Raw genomic sequence first — 21,550 nt, 5'->3', positions numbered from 1 at the left:
GATGGGGTGAAGCAGAAGGACCTGCCCCCGGAAATGGAGCGGTGCGCCGCCGTACTTCAACTGTGTTTTGCAGATCATTGCTTGGTGTACCACATCGTGCACTCGCCTCACATACCAGAATAGTAAGGGAAGCAGTCTATGCTAAAGGAAATTTAGACATGATAATAAGGAAAGCAATGCAAGCATGCTAATTTGGAAAGAGATTGAGACGAGGATCCATGCAAGAAGCTAAATTGGTTCATTGTGTCAAGGGAATAAGGAAGCTAACAAGAGCGCTGGACCTTTGGGGATTATAACATGCACTTGCGCATTTAAACATATACGCCAATAAAAAGCACAGTATTGCATTTTGATCAACTCTCTACCGTAAGCCGATTTTCTGATTTTTTTTTTTGCAAAAGCATTATGGTGTTTACTCATTACAGAAGCATGGGACGCAAGTTGAACACTGCATGTATTCCCCCCACACAAAAATACATAATTTTGTTAGACGTTTTGTAGAGATGGTCGGCTTGAAAGAACAATTCTTCCTCATGTTAGGGATATTTGACTATACTTTTTTTTTTGAGAAACCATAATAATTGGATTAGGAGTGTCAGAGTGTGATGAAGTTTGATTATACTCTGCTGCCTCCGCTAGCTCCAGAGGATGATGATCACTCTGCTGCCATTCTGGCGGCTCAGCCTGCAGTTCATCGCTTTGAGCAACTTGTTGGCTTCAAGGTAACCGTGACGGTCGCTAATGAACCAGGCGTCATTGAGGAATGGGTCAAGAGTTTGTTGAAATCCCTCCAAACGGTAGAAAAGAAGATTGTTGGTCTAGACTGTGAGTTCACCGACCAAGTCGATGGGGTGAAGCAGAAGGACCTGCCCCCGGAAATGGAGCGATGCGCCGCTGTACTTCAACTGTGTTTTGCAGATCATTGCTTGGTGTACCACATCGTGCACTCGCCTCACATACCAGACGAGCTCAACAAATTTCTTGCTCGTGAAGATATCTTCTTTTGTGGAGCGGCAATTGGCAATGACGTAAAAATGCTTCAGCCATATGGCCTCCATGTAAAAAATCCCATTGACCTACAGACGCACATTAAAATACCAAAAACAACATGCGGTAAATCTACACCGTCGCTATTTGATCTAGCAAATTTTGTGTTGGGAACGAATCTGGAGAAGGGCAACGAGTGCAAGCAACTGAAGAACTCCGGATGGGCGATTGCTCCATTGAGCTTTGAAAGAATCAGATATGCTGCGTTCGATGCCCTTATAAGTTTTGAGATAGCTAAAGGGGCTATAAACCTTGGCTATATGCGCCTTGATGGATAAGCTTAGGACGATCTAATAGAACTATGGACATCTGAGTTATTTTATATGTCTATGTCTTTTATATATATACATATGCATGCCTATTGTAATAACTTTCATAGTAGCCCCAGCACATGCGCATGCAGCATCCTATATTCCATTGTTTTCTTTTATATGTTGTGAAATAAAATTTAGTTGCATTATGGAAGTCATATTATTATTACTATTACTATGAAAAATGCCCGTGTATTGCAACTGGAAAACATGACGCCCAAGGTGTGAGAGCAAATTTGACAAGAATAACCCTCTGGAATTCTCGAGCAAAAATCTTCACAAGCCTCTTTCAACGTGGAGTTGTCTTGAACCATTAGATTTCCTCATGCTTCGCTACGGAATCAAAATAACTATAATGAAAACTACATAACTTGTACACGACTATTTTAATTTATTTGAAACTAAAATATTGTGGTACATGAAGAAACAATCAAGTGCGAGCACAAAATATTGTAGGCCCAAAAAGGGAACCTGATACTAATTTTACCAATATAGGAGCAGACCATCTCATCGAGTACACAACGTGTGTTCTCTCTCTTTATGCAGGTGAGATAAATGTTCAAGTTCATAGATTTCATATTGCAATTCTTGTATGCAAAGTTGTGCATGCATTTTGGCTGCACTGAAAGAGGGATCACAATTCTCCTATACACTGCCATTTTTGAGTTGTGGAACATGCACGTATCTTCTTCCAGACAAAAGTCTCGTACTCCCGGTCTGTATAAAATTTTAGAGAATAAAGCACATGCTGAAGTACATCTTTACACCCAAATTGGTTACAGTTGTGAAATTCAGAAGGCTACAAAGAGAGAGAGACAAATCAACACCCCTTCTAAAACAAAATTATACATGTTCCAGCTACATGGGGATTGCCCTTGCCGTGGAGGAACAGGGACACCACTGCAGCCAGGACCAACTCCAGCATATCAAGCATCCCAACAGTACAAGACTGACCAGAATGTCGTGTCCTGTGGGTGGAAGAAAGGATATGGCATCTGCGTAGTGTGTCAACGGTGGCAAAGTCTGTACTACGAGGACAACAATCATTGGGTAACGGAGATATGTTGCTCTTGATTTCATTACGGAGTTATGTACCATTAGAAAGCACCCCTATACATGTCCTCACTCCATGATTGCATCAGCATCCAATTATTTTCAATACGCTACACATATCATTTTTTGGAATAATGACAACAAATATCAAACTACTGGATACATTGTTTTTCATCTTCTACACAAATCAATCTATTTATATATAAAAAGTGCTTGATGGATTAACTAGAGACAAGAGAATTAATTGTAAAATCCCACAAAAATTAGAAACATCCGTCCGTTTATTTAATGGACTAGAGAATAACAACCATTTGATCTTCTAATGTGTCTTCAACAGTCAAGTAAATTACCCACCAATGCCCTTACGGAAATAACCTTTCAATCAGCAAAAAAAAAAAAAACATGCACAAAGGGATAGACGTGATCAGCTCCTCCTCCTCCTCCCGTTCAAACTCCATCTTTCCAAAATCACCTATCCAACAACACCATGATCGCTCCAAAAAACACCACGATCGCTCTAAAAAACATCACCATCGATTCTAAATCCCTGACACCTCATCTCTTCTGCGCCGTCTCGCACAAGCAGCAGCCCACAGCCTCCTCGCTCAGGTCTAGGTACATAGCTCCTTGGTGCTTAGTTTACTTTTTCCCAAATTCGTGTATGTCGTCACATGTCAATTCGTGTGTCTCCCCAGTCCTTTTCCTCTATCATAATTAATCCTGTCATGTTCCAGGCTCGAACCATGCATGCAACAATCCAATATATATTTTTCTAGGGCAACCACTGAATCAATCTTACAATTGTCTGATGCGGAGGCGGAGGAGGTGTAATGATGCAACCACGCAGTCATTGTCCGGGTTGGACATGAACAAGCCACCGAGTAGTATAGGTCTAGGCTAGCTTGGATCGTATATATACTTGTACCTGAAAGATTTTGTGGCCTAGATCAAAGAAAGAAAAACAGACTCGACACGGGCCTATAGCCATCAAATCAGCGTCTCCGTGTGTGTGTGTTACGCTGTGTCTCGGTGAGATCGAAAGATCAAGGCATTGAGCTAGCTTGTATTGAGTTGATCGCTAGCTTAGCTAAGCTAGCTTCCTGTACGTGCATGAACCATCCGTGAACCATCCAGCAGCTAGACTAGCTGCTTCAGGCTTAGTGTGCACCTCGCCATATACATCCTGCCTATCTTGACGGAACAGTTCTACGTACGACAGGCCTCCACTCTACCGGCTGGAAAGTAATCGGCTGTAGGTTGTACGTGTGCCGTCGTCAGAAAATACTCGAGGTGTGCGTCGTCAAGGCCATGCCTGTGCCAACATAGGCTACCGTGGGTGTCATGAAGCTGTCGTGTGAGGGAACTGTACCGGACTAATGACACGGTCATCTCTACTCTGTTTTCATCCTTGAAGTCGATCGCATGAAAATAACTATGCAATTGACTTGATCACCAAGAATGAAAACAATTTTCTGAATATTTTCCATATATGTAACTGCTAGATTGTATACTTTTTGTTGTCAGATCAGATAATTAGATTTAATTTTTGGGCTATATATAGATAGTTGTAACTATATGCATGGTTACATGGTTCCCAGTAATGTATGGCAAAAGGGCTCTAGACTGTTGATGTTTAAACATGAAAGGAGACATGAATGCTGATTTCCTGCAATTCTACTATGGACCTGACAGTGAGTTTTCCCATCTTTTTCTCTCTTCTATCTGAATTTCTTTCTGTGACACATATATAGGACCATGTTTTATTTACAATTAGCATAAACCAAATAAGTTCAATTCATTCCAAACTAGCAGGTGTGTTAATGAAGTTCCAATCGACACTAACATACTTCCATCAGTAATACCATTCATATATATAGTGTATGCAACAAATCTTGAAATATAATAGTCAGGCTTATTGTGGTTCACAATCTTATTTTTATATGTAACTGATTTTCAGTTATATAGAGCATCGTAGTTGGGAAGGCCTTGTGGGTCTATATGTTGTCTGCAGCGGCACGTGACCAATGATTGAGAGAGCTAGACATGTGTTTCCATCAATTGAGAGAGCTAGACATGTGTTTCCATCAATGATCAATTGTGCGCAAGCACGGATGGGAGTGTGAACTGACCAGAACCCCTTCAGCAAAGCAAGGTACCACTTGATCTAGCCTTAGGTAGCTGTTAAAATAATCACCATGTGTAAATCATATAGGAGTGTAATCCCAAATCCTATTTGGCCAGCTGCAGCAAGCATCAAAGATAATTCCATCAAGCTAACATTAGCTTAGCTAGCTAGCTTAGCCTCTCGTAAAGACCCATCACTGGAAAGTACACGGTGGGTTGTAGCGTTAACAGCCTTGCGAAGAGTTATTTGAGAGAGTTGTTGCATGCATCTTGAAATCCAGAAATAAACAATAGTAGCTACTCTCACCATCGAAAAGTGCCTACAGAGACCGAGCTCCATTGAGCTCTTTATTTTTTTAACAATGAAAATAATTTTGCCGCTCCTCATTTTTGTTTCAAAAAAGTAGACATGTAGACATATATTTCTAGACTACCAATAGTAAAACATATAAAAGCCTTACAAAATAATTCATAAAATGTTCTCCTCAAGTGTGCATGTACTTCTGATTATCCTTTTTTTTAACAGCGGCTGGGCTTTACTGGTGGGACCCTAAGATCGTTGAGAATGCTTTCTCCATGAATAGTATACTACAATCATAATAGATGCTAACAAACTATGGCACCAACATTGAACTATAAAGAAAAAAAACATGATAAATCAACTCATGGTAACCAATGGATCCATGCATGGAGTATACCACAATGGCCACACTACTACAATGATGGAGCTACAAGACCTTATTCCGTATGACACAATCTCAACCATCTAGATATTGTCGCGGCCAAGAACACATAAACTTGACAAAGAACCTATACTACATGCATGAGGTTGATTTGTGGTTCCCCATATCCCGAAACCTGATAGGAAGTTCCTGAAATGACAAGAAGACCTGAGAAAGGGAAAAGTGTAGTATCAACCTGGTGCGGCCCGTGGAAACACTGCGATACTGAATATTGATATATCCAAATTTGCATATGTGAAAATATGAGCCAACATTGGTGCTTCTTAGTGCACGTGTCTACCTAAATGATCGTGACAATAAATACCTTAGACAGAAAATACAATATAATGGATATATATATACGATATAATGCACTCTAACTACATAGAAGAATTTTAAAAAACAATTAGAATAAACAATCACTAAAAATAAAATTAATATGTCGAACTTCCACAATTTTAGCAAATTTACCTATGTCTGCATGAAACCAATGAAACTATAAAATATAATTTTATAGAAAAGGATATAATAATGTAGCATGATAAAAGTACCAGAAAAACGTTACAAATATAATATTAACGCCGCGGCTGATAAAAAATGCAGTTAGTAGGACATGTAATACATAATTAGAAGGTAATGCTAAATGGATATAAAACACGTACGTATTTGTAAATGATATCATATATGGTTATATTTTTTAGATAAACCAGATAATATGGTCTTATAACAAAACATATAAAATTCTAGCCCGCACATGAAGCGGGCCACTTCGCTAGTTTTTAGAATAATGGCAAACATATCAAACTATTGGATGAGATGAATTACCAAAAAAATCTAGAGAACTATTCGAGTGAAGCTATTAGCATACATAAGTAAAACTTTATGCAATGATAATAAGCAATATGAAAAATGAATATTCTTTGCGGAAACATATCCTCAACTTTAATTAGTAATGAATATGCTTTTCCCATGCCAATACAGTAGAACTTGTACTTCAAAAGTTAGCAGAAAGTTTAGTACTTCTCAAGGACATGTAGTCCATAAAGAGCTTAACGTTATTTTTCTGGTATGCAGGCCAGTGACATGTATTCACACGAAAGGAAGATCATCTCAAGGATCTATTTTGGTGAACAAATTGAATGCCATAAGTAGCCAAACGCACCTAAATGTGTGTTTGTGTTCTTTGGTCTTTTGACTTTTTTTGTGATATTGGATTTGGCTGAAAGGGACGGGAGAACATCTCACACAAATTTTGTCACTGATTGAGAAAAGGACAACATAATAATTTGGCGGGGATCCTCAATGTTTTGGCCGAAAAGGAAAACATAATGAATTTTTTTGATAGAGAAAAGATAGCACGCAGATAATATGTTTTTCCTAGAGAATGATGTCGATAGTATGTAAGGAAATACTAACTAAGAACTTGCCATAGGGTTGACCTGAAACTTCACAAAAGCTAATGCATGAATAGTCACACAAATAGTACAATAGTAGGTACAAGCAGCATACCCCCATCCTCCTTCAAGGGCCGCCTCATATTCTAGCCGCCATCACCCATCGCCGCCACCCTCGCCTCCTCCCCCACCGCCGCCGCACCACTACTATCGCGACTTCGATCCAAATCAGAGGCACGGGAGCACGAGGAAGACTGGCTGCCGGCGACAAACTCTAACTGCAACCAGAAAGTAGAAAAGAAATCAGACATAAAAATAATAAACAAAAGCTAAGTTTCCCAGGAAGCAAGTCACAAGAATATGTCCAGCTGAGAATATGTAAATTGTTTTTGTATACTGCCTTGCCTGAAAAGCTATAGTGTGGTAACTATATGTTTGCTTCACATTTAACCTGGTGAGCAGTGTGACCAAATTAGAAATGCGCATAAGACTGAGGCCATTAAAAGAAACTAACATTGGTTGCTTAATTAGCAAGAAGTGTCAGCAGAAAAAATAGAATGAATTACCACATAACCTTTCGCTAGACATGTTTAAAGGCATGCAATAAAAATAACTAAGCATACTGCACATATATACACAAAAGAAAAACAGATATAACAATATTGAGGGTAAATTCAGAAACAGAATTGCCACGTAAGAAAGAGAAAATGTAGGCATAACAAATAGAGCAGAATGAGCAGGTTACCACACTATAATGGTTGAACGTCACAAGCAGCTAAGCTTAGCTCTTGGTGGTGACGATTCTAATGATGTTCTCATCACCACCATAAGCCTTATGCTGAATCTTCTCATGTAGTTTGGCTTCTGGAGGATACATGCGTGCTTTGCTGCACCATTTTTTCATTGCCGCATGTTTTTCATGCGCTTCATTGTGCTAAATCGAAAACACGGGCATCATAGAAGCAATATAATTTTCTTTCTTAAATATCTTAATTATGTTGGAGAAAGATTACATCACATTTGTAGAACAAAAGCATGTATCCATCTTCATACACCCAGCTATAAAAGAAGCATAATTGTTGTCCTCTTTTGTGCCCTATGGATAGATCAACTTGAAAATGTTTCATAAGATTTGTGTGAAGAGAGGTTCTGAAATTCATCATATTTACTCTAGCCTCAAGTGACTTATCTCAGTAGTTGCAATTCTAGATTTGTGTGAAGACAGGTTCTAACAATCATCATATTTACTCTAGCATCAAGCGACTTATTTCAGTAGTTCCAACTATAGCATACCATTTTGACTGGACCTACCGGTGTTGTGTGCCAAGTTGCACTGATGTATCAGAACTCTTTGATTGATTTACAATACCTATATTCCAAGAAAAAACTGCAATATACTACCCGATACACTTTACCATCAAGGCTTCTTTTGCTGTATAGTTTAAGATTTGTTCATAAGAGAAACAACGATCTCCAAAGGATTAGTGTAGCACATGAAATTCTACAACCGATTAGCCTTTGCAACTTGGAAGCACAGTAACAAAATTTATCGGAGCTGAAACAACAAAAAGGTGAGGATTTATCCGCGGCGGCTCTTGATAAGCTTTCTTTTGAACCATATTGAACACATCAGGCTAGCGTATACCCAAAATGACCTGACTTCAGTACACTTGACCTCGGCTACACCTAAGACTGAGAAACCTACAGCCGGAAGATAAATTTCCAAGATGATAAAATAAAAAATATATCTATCATTCTTTGACCTAAAATAATACTGTCAATCAGGAGCTGAATGATATCATTGACTAGATTGCTACAAAGTCATACCCCAAGAAAAAAGATACCAAGACAAAGAAATTGTGTAGTTCCATTGTCTGAGAAGTAGTCTAACTTTGTAACTAGTTTTATCTATTATGAAATCTTTGCAACAGCCAAAAAATACCAGTGCGGAATTCTCATTTACTGTCTTAAACTCCAAACTGGATCGTGCCGAACTGCGCATGATTGTACTATTGTTATCTGGACCAATATATGTAGCACGAAGTGCAACATTTAGCAGAAGTGCCAATGCCAAACTAGAATAGGGTGAAACACAAGCAACCATCATTCTTTATAGTCTTTGGGCCTTAAAACTGTTACCGGTAGTTGCATTTATATGTTGGCTTAGAGACTGATCCGTGTATTAGCAATACAGATGCAGCAAACAGTGTTCGTAAGGAGCTAAAGGTAAAAATATTTTCATAGGTAGACAAAATGAAGTACATAGAACATGTTGTTGTCATGGCAAGAACAATTTTATGCTAGAACTTCCTAATTTTCAGGTCCAAGACATCTTCGTATTATAAATAATAGACTTTTGACTATACACTTGTAATTTGGAGCCATTAGTTGAGCTTACCACTGAAGATTCACCGACTGATGGCTGCATTTTATTTTCTACGACTGCATTTCAATACCTCAAGTATATGTATCTTCCACAAAATTCCAGTCTATTTTATTCCCTAATCAAAAAAATAACAAAGGCGGACATAACAAAAATAGAAACAACATCTCACCTGAAATTGTGAAATCTTGACTTGCTGTGGACATGGAAGAGAAAGATCAGAGTATAGTGGAACTGACATGGTGTTGAGGGCACCGGGCCAGTAGGCACTGTATAGAGGAAAGTGTCGCAACCAGCGAGCTTGAAGCCCGGCTGCAACATATCGTTTCCCCACGGAGTAATCACCCTACCGAAGAAACAAATTCCAACAAAGCCTTTGAAAAGAGAAAATCTAACAAAATATTAGAGGATAGGGACAGGGGAGGAAAGAGGAACCTGGAGATGAAACTTTGATCTCTTTCTAATCTTCTTGAAAATAAGAAATTGTTAATTGTATCTAGTTTTATCGGTGTTTATTCTTTAACCACTAATGATATTAAAACATTCATAGTTGCAGAAATAAGATCATCAAAGAGTGTCAACAAGGTGTCTCGATAGTTTATGATGAGATATCACACTTGACTATACTGCCACTACAATTTACAAAAATCAAATCTTGTGACCAAAAATCCTAATTCCCATGAATTCACCTTAATCTTAGTTTCCATTCATGGAGACCATATACGCATAAGGTAAGGGGAACACAAGGTCAAAGTGATAAGCAGCTGACTCAAGGGCATAGCAGATAGATCTTGACCTCCCAAACCCACATCACAGTTCAATCTAATACAATAGAAGTTGGTATCCAATAACATTGGCCAGGTAATCGAACTCACTACCACAGGCCATATTGTTCTCCTACAACCTAAAAACTCCCCACCATTGATAAATCAATAGGTGGATTGTTGTTTCTTTCGCATACATTCAAGATAACTCACTCGTGCAAATAACAGTATAAAACAGGTAACACTGCCTTCTCCCAATGTTCAGAATCAACTCCACCATTATCATTTAGTGATTCCTAAACTGACACTTTCACAACTGATCTAACAGAGTAATTAAGCATCAATATACTAAAAAATCAATTCAGGCAAACCATTCCATCTCCTGAAAAAAAATAGGTGTTCGACTGGCACATATCAATATCATCATAAACAATCTATGAAACTAACTAATAATCGTCCTAGTCGCCGGCTTGCTGTTCCTAATTGTGTCCTTTGCCTCATCTTCGGGCCCCACCACCCAATGCCGCCACCCTTGCCTCCTCCCCCGCTGCAGCCGCACCACTACTGCCGCGACTCCGATCCAAATCAGAGGCACGAGAGAAGGAGGAATATTGGCCTCCGGCAATGGATGGCCGGAGAAGTAGACCAGTCACCGTGTAGATCGGCTGCTGGCGGCGGTGCCCTACCAGCACGCATCGAACGAGCCCGTGGTCGTGTGTGTTGCCTGCGGGTTGAATACATAGAATTGCAGGGCCCCTTTCCTAAAATTGAAACATTTTCTCATATTTCCACTAAAAAAGACTGTGTGTTGAATACCAAAAAGCAGGAGGGATTTTTTGTAAAATAGCCGCAACAGTGAGCAGACAGAAGGAATAGCCACTTTATTATTAGGGAAATATTTTGTGCTTGAAGGGAAAGGAGTGCAAGCAACTGACAAATTCTGGATGGGCGATTGCTTCATTGAACTTTCAACAAATCAGATATGTTGCGTTCAATGTCCTTATAAGTTTAGAGATAGCTATAGGGGCCACGAGCCTTGGCTATATGTGCCTTGATTAATAAGTTTAGATGATTAAATAAAACTATGGAAATATGAGTTATTTTCTATGTCTATGTCTCTAATATATATGGATGCCTTTTGTAGTACCTTCCACAGTAGCCCGAGAACATGCACACGCACCATCCTAATTTTGTATTATTCTCTTTTATAAGTTGTTACAAACAAATACTAATTGTATCGAAGTCATATTATTATTTCTATTATGTTGTCCTCGGTAAGAACTCAAACAAATCCTAGAGAAACTGAAATTTCAGATCCGTAACTTTTAGCTTGTCGGGATCAGAAACATAATTGTAAAAATATTGCATTGCTGTTTATATCACCAATCTTTTATACTTTGTAATTTATTTTTGTGTTTTCGTTTATTCTAACCGTTTTTGTTTGTGAGCAAACAATATATGTATCTATGTAAAAAATTCATGATCCAATGCTTCCCTTTTGCAACTGCACCTATATAATTGATAGTGAGGATGCAACTAAATTTCTAAAACAACAGTATCATGGCTTCCGAGATTAACCTTCACATAATGTTGCATGATGTTCTACCTAATACCAAGTTAAGCATTGAGAAAATTAAAATATATATATATATATATATATATATATATATGTAAGTTTTGAGGAATTATATATTACTCCATTAGAGGGAGAATTTGATTTAAGAAACACACCAATTTTATCCAATTAGTTGTTCATATTTAGGATTAATTTCATTAGTAATCTTCTAGTACTGATTAATCCCTAAATATGTCTTGTATATAGTGCTATATATCATGAAATAACCTCTTGAACATTATTTGATTGTTTAAGGTTTACTTTGTTTTACTTTTTTTTGTGGGTGATACTTTTTTTTACTTGTCTTTACATTTAGATGTATACCACGTAATTACATGTCGTTATCTATTATGATAGAGTAACTAGCAAATATGCCCGTGCGTTGCAACGGGAGAAAAAAGTGGCGTGTTTTACTGCGAAGCAAACGTTAATTTATCATTAATTAGGCTAGACATGTAGAGGATAAGTTTGATGATGATAAAAATAATGAATCAATTAACAATAGAATTCTTAGGGGCGCCAGTCATGTTCTATTGCGTACATGCATGATTTTTCATCGCAATTGAGATCAACTAAAGATTCGATTGCCATGACACGTAAATGTGTTTTGACGCCAATGATTTATTACACACTCGTATGAAATGAGAACAATAGTGGCTGGAGACAATTTATTTTATATTTACTTTATAGGACATGCAAGCATATGTGTATTCGCTCGTGTGTGCATACTCCTTTGAATAATAATATCACTCAATCCCACAATGCGTGCATAGTTTTGGAGAACAAACACATGTGTGCACTCCTAAAAAAAAGTGGAAGATATTTACCGGTCCATCCAAACTGCTTGCACGTAGTAAGAAAAAAAAATCAGCCGGTCCTCCAGGCGTGGCATGGACTCCTCAGTTCTTCCCTGAGCTCACCCCATCGCCTTATCTCTTCGGTTTTCTCATCAGTTATCCATCCCAGTTCCCAACCCCCACCCCCACCTCGATACCAGACGTGCTGCCGCTTCCGCCTGCCCCATCATCACCACTGTTACCCCCGGCACCGCTCCCCTGCTCCGGCCGCTCGTCTTCCTCCCCACGCTGCCAGGATACCCCGCTCCCTTGCTCCACCACTCCAATTGACACAAGTGTTTCATGCAACTTGATGTTCCATGCTCTAGGCGCTTGCCGCAGCCCATAGAGTGTTTTTTTAGCTTCAGCACCTGATGTTCGTCAGTACCTTCAACAAATCCTGGAGGTTGTTGCACGTAAACCTCCTCGGCCAGCTCACCATTAAGGAAGGCGGATTTGACATCCATGTGATGTATTTCCCACCTCCCCTGAGCTGCTAGAGCAATGAGAACTCTCACTGTTTCCATTCTAGCTACAGGTGTGAATACTTTGTCAAAATCCACCCCATGTCGCTGAGCATAGCCTTTAGCAACCAATCTGGCTTTGTATTTCACAATCTTCCCCTCTGAATCTTTCTTAACCTTGAATACCCATTTGAGGCCTATTGCTTTTTGGCCCTTTGGTAGTGTCGCTAGAACCCATGTCTTGTTCTCATGGATGGATTTCATCTCCATCTCCATTGCCTTCTTTCAGTCTGCACTGCACAAAGCTTCTTTTACGCTGTTGGGTTCTTCAGCAGCCAACAAGCACAATCCTGAATACTCCGTTGGGATCTCGTGCGTCTCCTCATAGATTTCATCAAGGAGGCGCCTTCCTTGCGGGCCCACGGATGTAATCTGACTGCTAGATGCACCTGAAGCGGTCTGGCTTGTTGTAGCAGCCGTGGTTATGAAACTTGCGGAGACAGGAGTCGACATGGCAGGGCTGCTTGCTGCGCTTGAGTGTGTCGCCATGGCAGGGATCTTAGCTATTTTCGGTTCCACGGCAGGCCTCTTTTGCATCACTGTCCGCACCTCCAGCCATAAAACCGTGAAGATGTTCCTACTGCCTTCATCTTTCTTATTCTCGGTTGCCTGCCAGTCCCACTGTTTCTCCTCCTCAAACACAACGTGCCTACTCACATGTAAGTTTCGTGAAACAGGGTCAAGTGCATGGTAGGCCTTAGATGCTGGTTCATAGCAAATAAACACCATTGGCTGACTTCGGTCTTCTAGCTTCTTCAAATGAGGATTGACATTCTTCATGTTGGAACAAATGCGAGGCTACACACGCGAACACGGAAGAGAGGAACGAGAGAGAGGCAAAGACGAACACCGGAGCACCAGAGTTTTCCGAGGCGCAACAACTTGCCTCTTTTCTTGCTTTTTTCCCTTCTTATTCTTTCTCCCGTAACAACCTGAGAGATTACAAGGATAACAGGTGGACGACTCGGCCGAAACTAACTCCACGATCCACCTATGTCATGCCATCCCACGACTTGATCGTGGTCTAAACAAACCCACACGCCGCAACGTGAACAAGCACGCTTCTGGCTACAATTTCTACGTACATGCAACGACTCAAAACACACACGTACACAACCATCACATGAATGGTCCATGCAGACTAATTAACCTCTAACTAAATATGCATGCATGATATGAACTATTGACCTGTAACAAGATTAGGACTAACATTCACCTCCCTAATCTTGTAACTCATTAGTTCTTGCGTACCGAAGATCTTGATGCCATCTCGACGTCGGTGCCGTCGCCGCCGCCTACACCAAGCAAACTTTTGCTGCCGGCCCCGCCTGGTGTCTTCAGCAACACCTTGTACAGCCTGTTGGGGGGATCTTTTCACCTTTAGCAGCACCTTGCCAAACATGTCTCTAATCCATAGGAACATACGATCCAGCACTATTTGATGGCCATCTTCTGAAAGCTTACCCAGACTGATCACATTACCTGATAAACTTGGCACAAAATATACCTCGGTTAGAAGTAGCTCTCCACCATGGCACTCAACAAGTACTGATCCTTTCCCTTCGATCAGAGCTGTAGACCCATCTCCTAGCTTCACATGGCCACGGATGCTTTCAATCATCTCCTTGAATTTGCAACGTGAGCCTGTCATGTGGTTGCTAGCACAACTATCAAGCCACCATGCATCAACATCATTGGATGATCCATCCATGCATAGCTCAAGTTTGACGTGGCCCTTCTCCACGAGCTGCACTCCCGGCTTGTTCAGGCCGAGTGTCTTCGTGGCCGGCGTCACGGCCGCCGGCGTTACTGCAGCTGGCGTTGTTGCAGTTGTCCGCGTGCCTGCCGTCGTCTTGTTCATGACGGCATGCAGCAGGTCATTGTCCTTGCAGAGCACGCGCTGCACCTCTAGAAGCTTGGCCTTCTCCTCGCTGGCGTACACCAACAAGTCCGCTCGTGACTGTCATGTACTCATCGGACATGGCATGCACCTTTGCATTAGCAGCGGCCAACGCACCACGCAGCCGCTTGACCTCAGCCTCCATGGATGCATCAGAGGACACGAAGGAGTCGCCGCCCAGTGCATGGCTGCCCTCTGCCTCCATCTCTGTAGGCTCAACCACACTCGTGGTGTCTTCCACCTCAGGTGCAAGCTCACATGCCACAGCCATGAGCAGCGCGGGCTCGTCGACGTCGGCAGCAGCTAGGAGCGCCTTCTCTTTCTTCCATGCCTCACACTCAGACTTGAAATGCCCTTTCTCCCCGCACTCAAAGCAGGTAATCTTCGACTTGTCAAACTTGCCGCAGGTTTTTTCCTTGTCGCCACGGCCACCACTGTGCCCTTCGTCGTCGTTCTTGTTGCCGCTGCTGGAGCCCTCCCCTTTCTTCTTCTCTTTAAGGATCAACTCCTCTAGCTGGGCACGTGAAACCAGCATCAGCTTCTCGCCTTCATCGCCGCCACTGTGACGACGATCGCGCTGGTTCTGCTCCAACGCAGTGAGGCGCCCAATCGCCTCTTGTACATTCATCGCTGAGACATCACCCCATTGCTCAATGGTGTTGACGATGTCCATGAAACGGCCTGGAATGGCGCTGAAGAGACGCTCCACCACGGCCTCATCTTCAAGTTTGACGCCGAGGGAGCGGATCTCGCTCACTAGCGGGATGAGCTTCTTGGCGAACTCCGGGATCGTCTCCCCGTCAGCCATGTTGAGGCGATCGAACTGTCTCTTCAGTTGTCGTTCATGCGCCTTCCTCACGCGATCCTCGCTGAGGCGCGCACACCGTATCATCTCCCACGCCTCACGCGCGGTGTCGCACTCCGCAACCTACAGCATCACGTGATCCGGAACGGATTGAGAGAGCGCGGCGAACGCCCCTTCGTCCGCAGCCTAATCATACTCACTGGAGCCTTCAATCGCGGACCAAACACGCAACGGCTTCATCAGGACTTTCATCTTCGCAGCCCACAGCGAGTACTTGGTGTCCGTCAGCACCAGATACTGGCCGGGCACAATCATGGCCCTCGACGGGGTAGCGAGCACGACAGCACCGCCATCCGCTGCATTAGCCTTCCTGGCTGCCGCCGGCGTGTACTTCCCGCCGCCGCCGCTCTTCCCAACACTACTCTTCGGAGATGTATCACCCGTCGCCGCTGTTGCCGAACTCCTTCGATGACCGCCACGAAAACGCCTCGCGACCTAGCTCTGTATACCAATTGTTGGAACAAATGCGAGACTAGACACGCGAACACGGTGGAGAGGAACGAGAGAGAGAGGCGAAGACGAACACCGGAGTACCAGAGTTTTCCGAGGCGCAACAACTTGCCTCTTTTCTTGGTTTTTTCTCTTCTTATTCTTTCTCCCGTAACAACCTGAGAGATTACAAGGATAACATCCGGACCACTCGGCCGAAACTAACTCCATGATCCACCTATGTCGTGCCATCCCACGGCTTGATCGTGGTCTAAACAAACCCACACGCCGCAACGTGAACAAGCACGCTTCTGGCTACAATTTCTACGTACATGCAACGACTCAAAACACACACGTACGCAACCATCACGTGTATGGTCCATGCAGACTAATTAACCTCTAACTAAATATGCATGCATGATATGAACTATTGACCTGTAACAAGATTAGAACTAACATTCTTCACATGAATGATGCAACCAAAGGTGCGCAAATGGTGTACCTTTGGCTTCTTTCTGAACCAGCCCTCATACGGCGTCATTCCTTTTACACTTCTAGTGGACACCCGATTCAGCAGATATACAGCAGTGGCTACTGCCTCACCCCACAGCTTTCCAGGCAATTTTTTGTTCTTCAGAAGGCTACGGGGCATCTCAACAATGGTCCTATTCCTCCTCTCTGCAACCCCATTCTGCTGGGGCGAATACGGTGCCGTCAGAAAATGCTTCACACCAAGACTATCACAGTAGGCACCAAATTCATTTGAGTGGAACTCTCCTCCCGATCTGTTCACAGTGCCTTCAGCTTGCGACCCGCCTCAATTTCTGCACAATTATGCCATTTCTTGAGAGCATCCAGTGCCTAATCCTTACTCCTGATCAGTGACACCCACATATACCTAGTAAGGTCATCGACTATCAAAACAAAATACCTTCGCTTGCTGGGCGTCAGTGGTGAGATTGGGCCGCAAAGATCTGCGTGAACAAGCTCGAGTGGAGCTGCCGCTCGGTACATCGCTGTCTTTGGAAAGGGGGTCCGGTGATGCTTCCCAGCAAGGCAGGAATCACAAACTTGCTCCAGATGGTCTATGTGTGGCATCCCTTCCACCAAGTTTTTTTGAGACATCTCACGCAATGTTCTGAAATTTACATGTCCAAAACGTGCATGCCACAACCACTCTGCTTCACCATAATTTGCCACCAAACACACCGGCTATGCTCGAGTTGCCTGCAGTATGTACAACCGGTTTGGTGACCTTTTCACTTTGGCGACCACCTTCGCTTGATCGGACACGGCCATGTATCCATGCTCAACTGCTGTTTTGACACCAACCTCATCAAGCTGGCCTATACTGATGATGTTGCTTCTTAGGCGAGGAATATAGGACACACTTGTCAGCACACAATGTTCACCAGTTTTGCACTGAAGTATAACCTTGCCTCTTCCCTGTATATCAACTAGTGAGCCATCATCAAAACGTACTGTACCTTTCACCCCATCATCAAGATCAGTGAACAACTCCTTACAGCCTGACATGTGGTTACTTGCCCCTGTATCTAAGTACCAGGCGTCCTTTTGCTGCTCACCTATCAACTTGGGCACCACTCTTTCCTCATTCATCATTACGGTCTCTGTCACCTCAGCTGGGGTCACATGCTTCCTCACACACCACAATCATGAGTAGTCCTGGATCATCATCTTCTTCTTTTTCTGCAAGATGTGTTTTCTCTTGCTTCGGTTCCGGACAATCAGAGGCAAAATGACCATTTACATCACAGTTGAAACATTTAACTTTTGTAATGTCAAACTTACGGTGCTTCTTTTGTTTCCCATTGCCATTGCCGCCCTTCTTTCCGCGGTGGCCACGATCACCTCGTCCAGCCTGCTCACAGACAGGAGGCCCTTTTCCTTTTGTTCTGCTGCTGCTGGCGCCTGACGCACCCTTTTTCTTCTGCAACAGCGACTCAAGCGTGCGTGTCATGAGGAGCAACTGATCTTCCTTGCCGCCACGGTCATCATGGTGATCAGACTCGCTCTCTTCGAACGTCCGAAGACGCCCCATAGCCTCGGCCACCGACATCTTGGAGATGTCTCCCCATTGCACAATCGTGCTGATGATGGGGGAGAACCGTCGCGGCATCACTGCGAAGAGCCTCTGTACCACCGTCTTCTCCTGGACTTTTTCTCCCATGGAGTCGTTGAATCCGGCGTTCACTGTGGTGTCGTCGGTGTTATTGCTATTGCTTCGGCATTTGTGTCTATTGCGCCGGAACTTGCCGGTGCTGTTTTTGGCCTCATAGGGGCCTGCCTTGTTGGCTGTGTTTTTGCTTCGGGCCAGCCAGCTGTCCTCATGATATGTCCATTTTGCATCCTGCTTTTATATCGATATTTATTGCATTATGGGTTGTTATTACACATTATGTCACAATAATTATGCCTATTCTCTCTTATTTTCCAAGGTTTACATAAAGAGGGAGAATGCCGGCAGTTGGGATTCTGGGCTGGAAAAGGAGCAAATATTAAAGACCTATTCTGCACAGCTCCAAAAGTCCCGAAACTTCATGGAAGTCATTTTCAGAATATATAAAAAATACCGAGCGCAAGAAGTTCCGGAGGGGGGCCACACCCTGCCCACGAGGGTGGGGGCGCGCCCTACCACCCTGGGGATGCCCCCTGCCCCGTGGCTCCCCTGGTGGCCCTCCGATGCCCATATTCTGCTATATGGAGTTTTTCGATGAGGAAAAAATCATAAGCAAGCTTTCGGGACGAGACTCTGCCGCCACGAGGTGGAACCTTGGCGGATCCAATCTAGGGCTCCAGCAGAGCTGTTCTGCCGGGGACACTTCCCTCCAGGAGGGGGAAATCATCACCATCATCATCACCAACGATCCTCTCATCGGGAGGGGGTCAATATCCATCAACATCTTCACCAGCACCATCTCCTCTCAAACCCTATTTCATCTCTTGTATCCAATTCTTGTCTCTAAGTCTGGGATTGGTACCTGTGGGTTGTTAGTAGTGTTGATTAGTCCTTGTAGTTGATGCTAGTTGGTTTATTTGTTGGAAGATCATACGTTCAGATCCTTTATGCATATTAATACCCCTCTGATTATGAACATGAATATGCTTTGTGAGTAGTTACGTTTGTTCCTGAGGACATGGGAGAAGTCTTGCTATTACTAGTCATGTGAATTTGGTATTCGTTCGATATTTTTATGAGATGTATGTTGTCTCTCCTCTAGTGGTGTTATGTGAACGTCGACTACATGACATTTCACCATTATTTGGGGCTAGAGGAAGGCATTGGGAAGTAATAAGTAGATGATGGGTTGCTAGAGTGACAGAAGCTTAAACGCTAGTTTATGCGTTGCTTCGTAAGGGCCTGATTTGGATCCATATGTTTCATGCTATGGTTAGGTTTACCTTAATACTTTTGTTGTAGTTGCGGATGCTTGCAATAGAGGTTAATTATAAGTGGGATACTTGTCCAAGTTAGGGCAGTACCCAAGCACTGGTCCACCCACATATCAGATTATCAAAGTACCGAACGCGAATCATATGATCATGATGAAACCTAGCTTGACGATAATTCCCATGTGTCCCCGGGAGCGCTTTTCTCTATATAAGAGTTTGTCCAGGCCTGTCCTTTGCTACAAAAAGGATTGGGCCACCTTGCTGCACTTTATTTACTTTTGTTACTTGTTGCTTGTTACCAATTATCTTATCACAAAACTATCTGTTACCTATAATTTGAGTGCTTGCAGAGAATACCTTGCTGAAAACCGCTTATCATTTCCTTCTGCTCCTCGTTGGGTTCGACACCCTTACTTATCGAAAGGACTACGATAGATCCCCTATACGTGTGGGTCATCAAGACTCTTTTCTGGCGCCATTGCCGGGGAGTGAAGCGCCTTTGGTAGGTGGAATTTGGTAAGGAAAAATTTATATAGTGTGCTGAAATTTACTATCACTTGTTACTACGGAAAGTAACCCTCTGAGGGGCTTTTTTGGGGTATCTTCACCCCGACCAGTAGAGCAAAGAGTTGCTCATCAACCAACTGAACCTACTGAAAATAAAAATGTCTACTTTGAGATTCCTTCTAGTATGATAGAAAATCTGCTAGCTAATCCTTTTGCAGGAGACGGAACAAAGCATCCTGATGAGCACCTAATATACGTGGATGAAGTTTGTGGATTATTTAAGCTTGCAGGTATACCCGGTGATGTTATTAAGAAGAAGGTCTTCCCTTTATCTTTGAAGGGAGACGCATTGACATGGTACAGGCTATGTGATGATATGGGATCATGGAACTACAAACGATTGAAATTGGAATTTCATCAGAAGTTTTATCCTATGCATCTTGTTCATCGTGATCGCAATTATATATATAACTAGCTGGGTGACCCGCGCATTTGCGCGGCTAGACTTCCTTTACAACTTTATTTATTTTGTTGGTTTTGCTCTACGTATGTTTATCCATTCAATTTATTCCTGTATATGTATTTATATAAACAAATATAGCTTAAATATATAGTATTATAAATATGGTTAAACTTTGCTACATTTTTGATAAAGTTGTTTCAAATGATATGGTTGTCCCACAATGAAATATCAAAAGGACCAATGCATGTATCCCACCATGTGAAACCATTGGCTTTGGTACTAATCTCCAGATTTCACGGTTTCACGTTTTCATCCATGTTCATTTATCTTTGCATCAAATATTGTTTTAGAATTTTTATCGATAAAATGAAAAAATTGATTATTTGCAGCCATACATTGTTATCTGTTCCAACACTATCTATTAGCACACTGTCATATATCCTCATATTCATATGTATGCTTCCAGATCTTTTGTGCCATTCTCTAATATTTATATTTAGCAAAAAACATCTCCACCACTATTTTTCCATCGGCAGTTAAGATATATTAAAAAGGCCAAATTTTGCATATCCAGAAAAGAGATAATATTTTGGAATTACGTTTTTACTGTGTTATTTGTGAATTGTTCCATGAAAAAATCGGCGCTCTTCCATGCAATGCCATATAATTCCATACCAATGTTCATATTTATCTCTTCCACTGTTGATTGTCAGTTCCCCTTGATAGATCATTTAAAATACAAATAATATTTTAGTTGGAATGTGTGTACGTGTCCAAAGAAAACATGATCAAACTACATGTGGGATATTTTTAGTAAGTATATGGTAAAGTCATCGATGTCTATGGCACTGATGTTTGCTTCCTACCACGCCAAGCCATTTCTTTAATGATTAAATCGTAAATATTATGTTGTCTTCCTCTATCTGCATCATCACTATTTGAAGTGAATATTGTTTCTAGATAGCACGATATCTTGGTTGTTAACCTTCCATGCATGCTTCTAAATACTCATGACTATATCATCTCACTCTAATTGTTTGTGTAGCCTGGCCATCTAAGTCTAAGTAACTGTTGTTTTTCATTTAGAAAAACTATTTGTATGTATTCATACAAACTATCCGGGTGGCCCGGACAGTGAAAATAAACATATGCTAGAAGATATCACAAAAAATAAAAAAATAAATGAGTAAATTCATTTT

At 42.1% G+C, this 21,550-nt stretch overlaps 1 protein-coding gene across 1 annotated transcript; it reads left to right on the top strand.

Annotated features, from left to right (window-relative positions):
• The first annotated feature begins 605 nt into the window (after window positions 1-605).
• Window positions 606-1,456, top strand: LOC147962351 (3'-5' exonuclease-like). Its single transcript, XM_087534161.1, has one exon. It carries the CDS (start codon window positions 606-608, stop codon window positions 1,323-1,325), a length of 720 nt encoding a protein of 239 aa, XP_087390287.1. The 3' UTR covers window positions 1,326-1,456.
• Window positions 1,457-21,550: the final 20,094 nt, after the last annotated feature.

The sequence above is a fragment of the Triticum urartu genome, chromosome 7A (assembly GCF_056163025.1).
Source record: "Triticum urartu cultivar PI428250 chromosome 7A, HENAU_Tu73, whole genome shotgun sequence".
In the NCBI taxonomy this organism is placed as follows: Eukaryota; Viridiplantae; Streptophyta; class Magnoliopsida; order Poales; family Poaceae; genus Triticum; species Triticum urartu.
This window is presented reverse-complemented; position numbering and strand designations above follow the sequence as displayed.

Bases quoted from the DNA above. Each gene is read 5' to 3' on its own strand.
- LOC147962351 (XM_087534161.1), top strand. From the start codon at position 606: ATGAAGTTTGATTATACTCTGCTGCCTCCGCTAGCTCCAGAGGATGAT.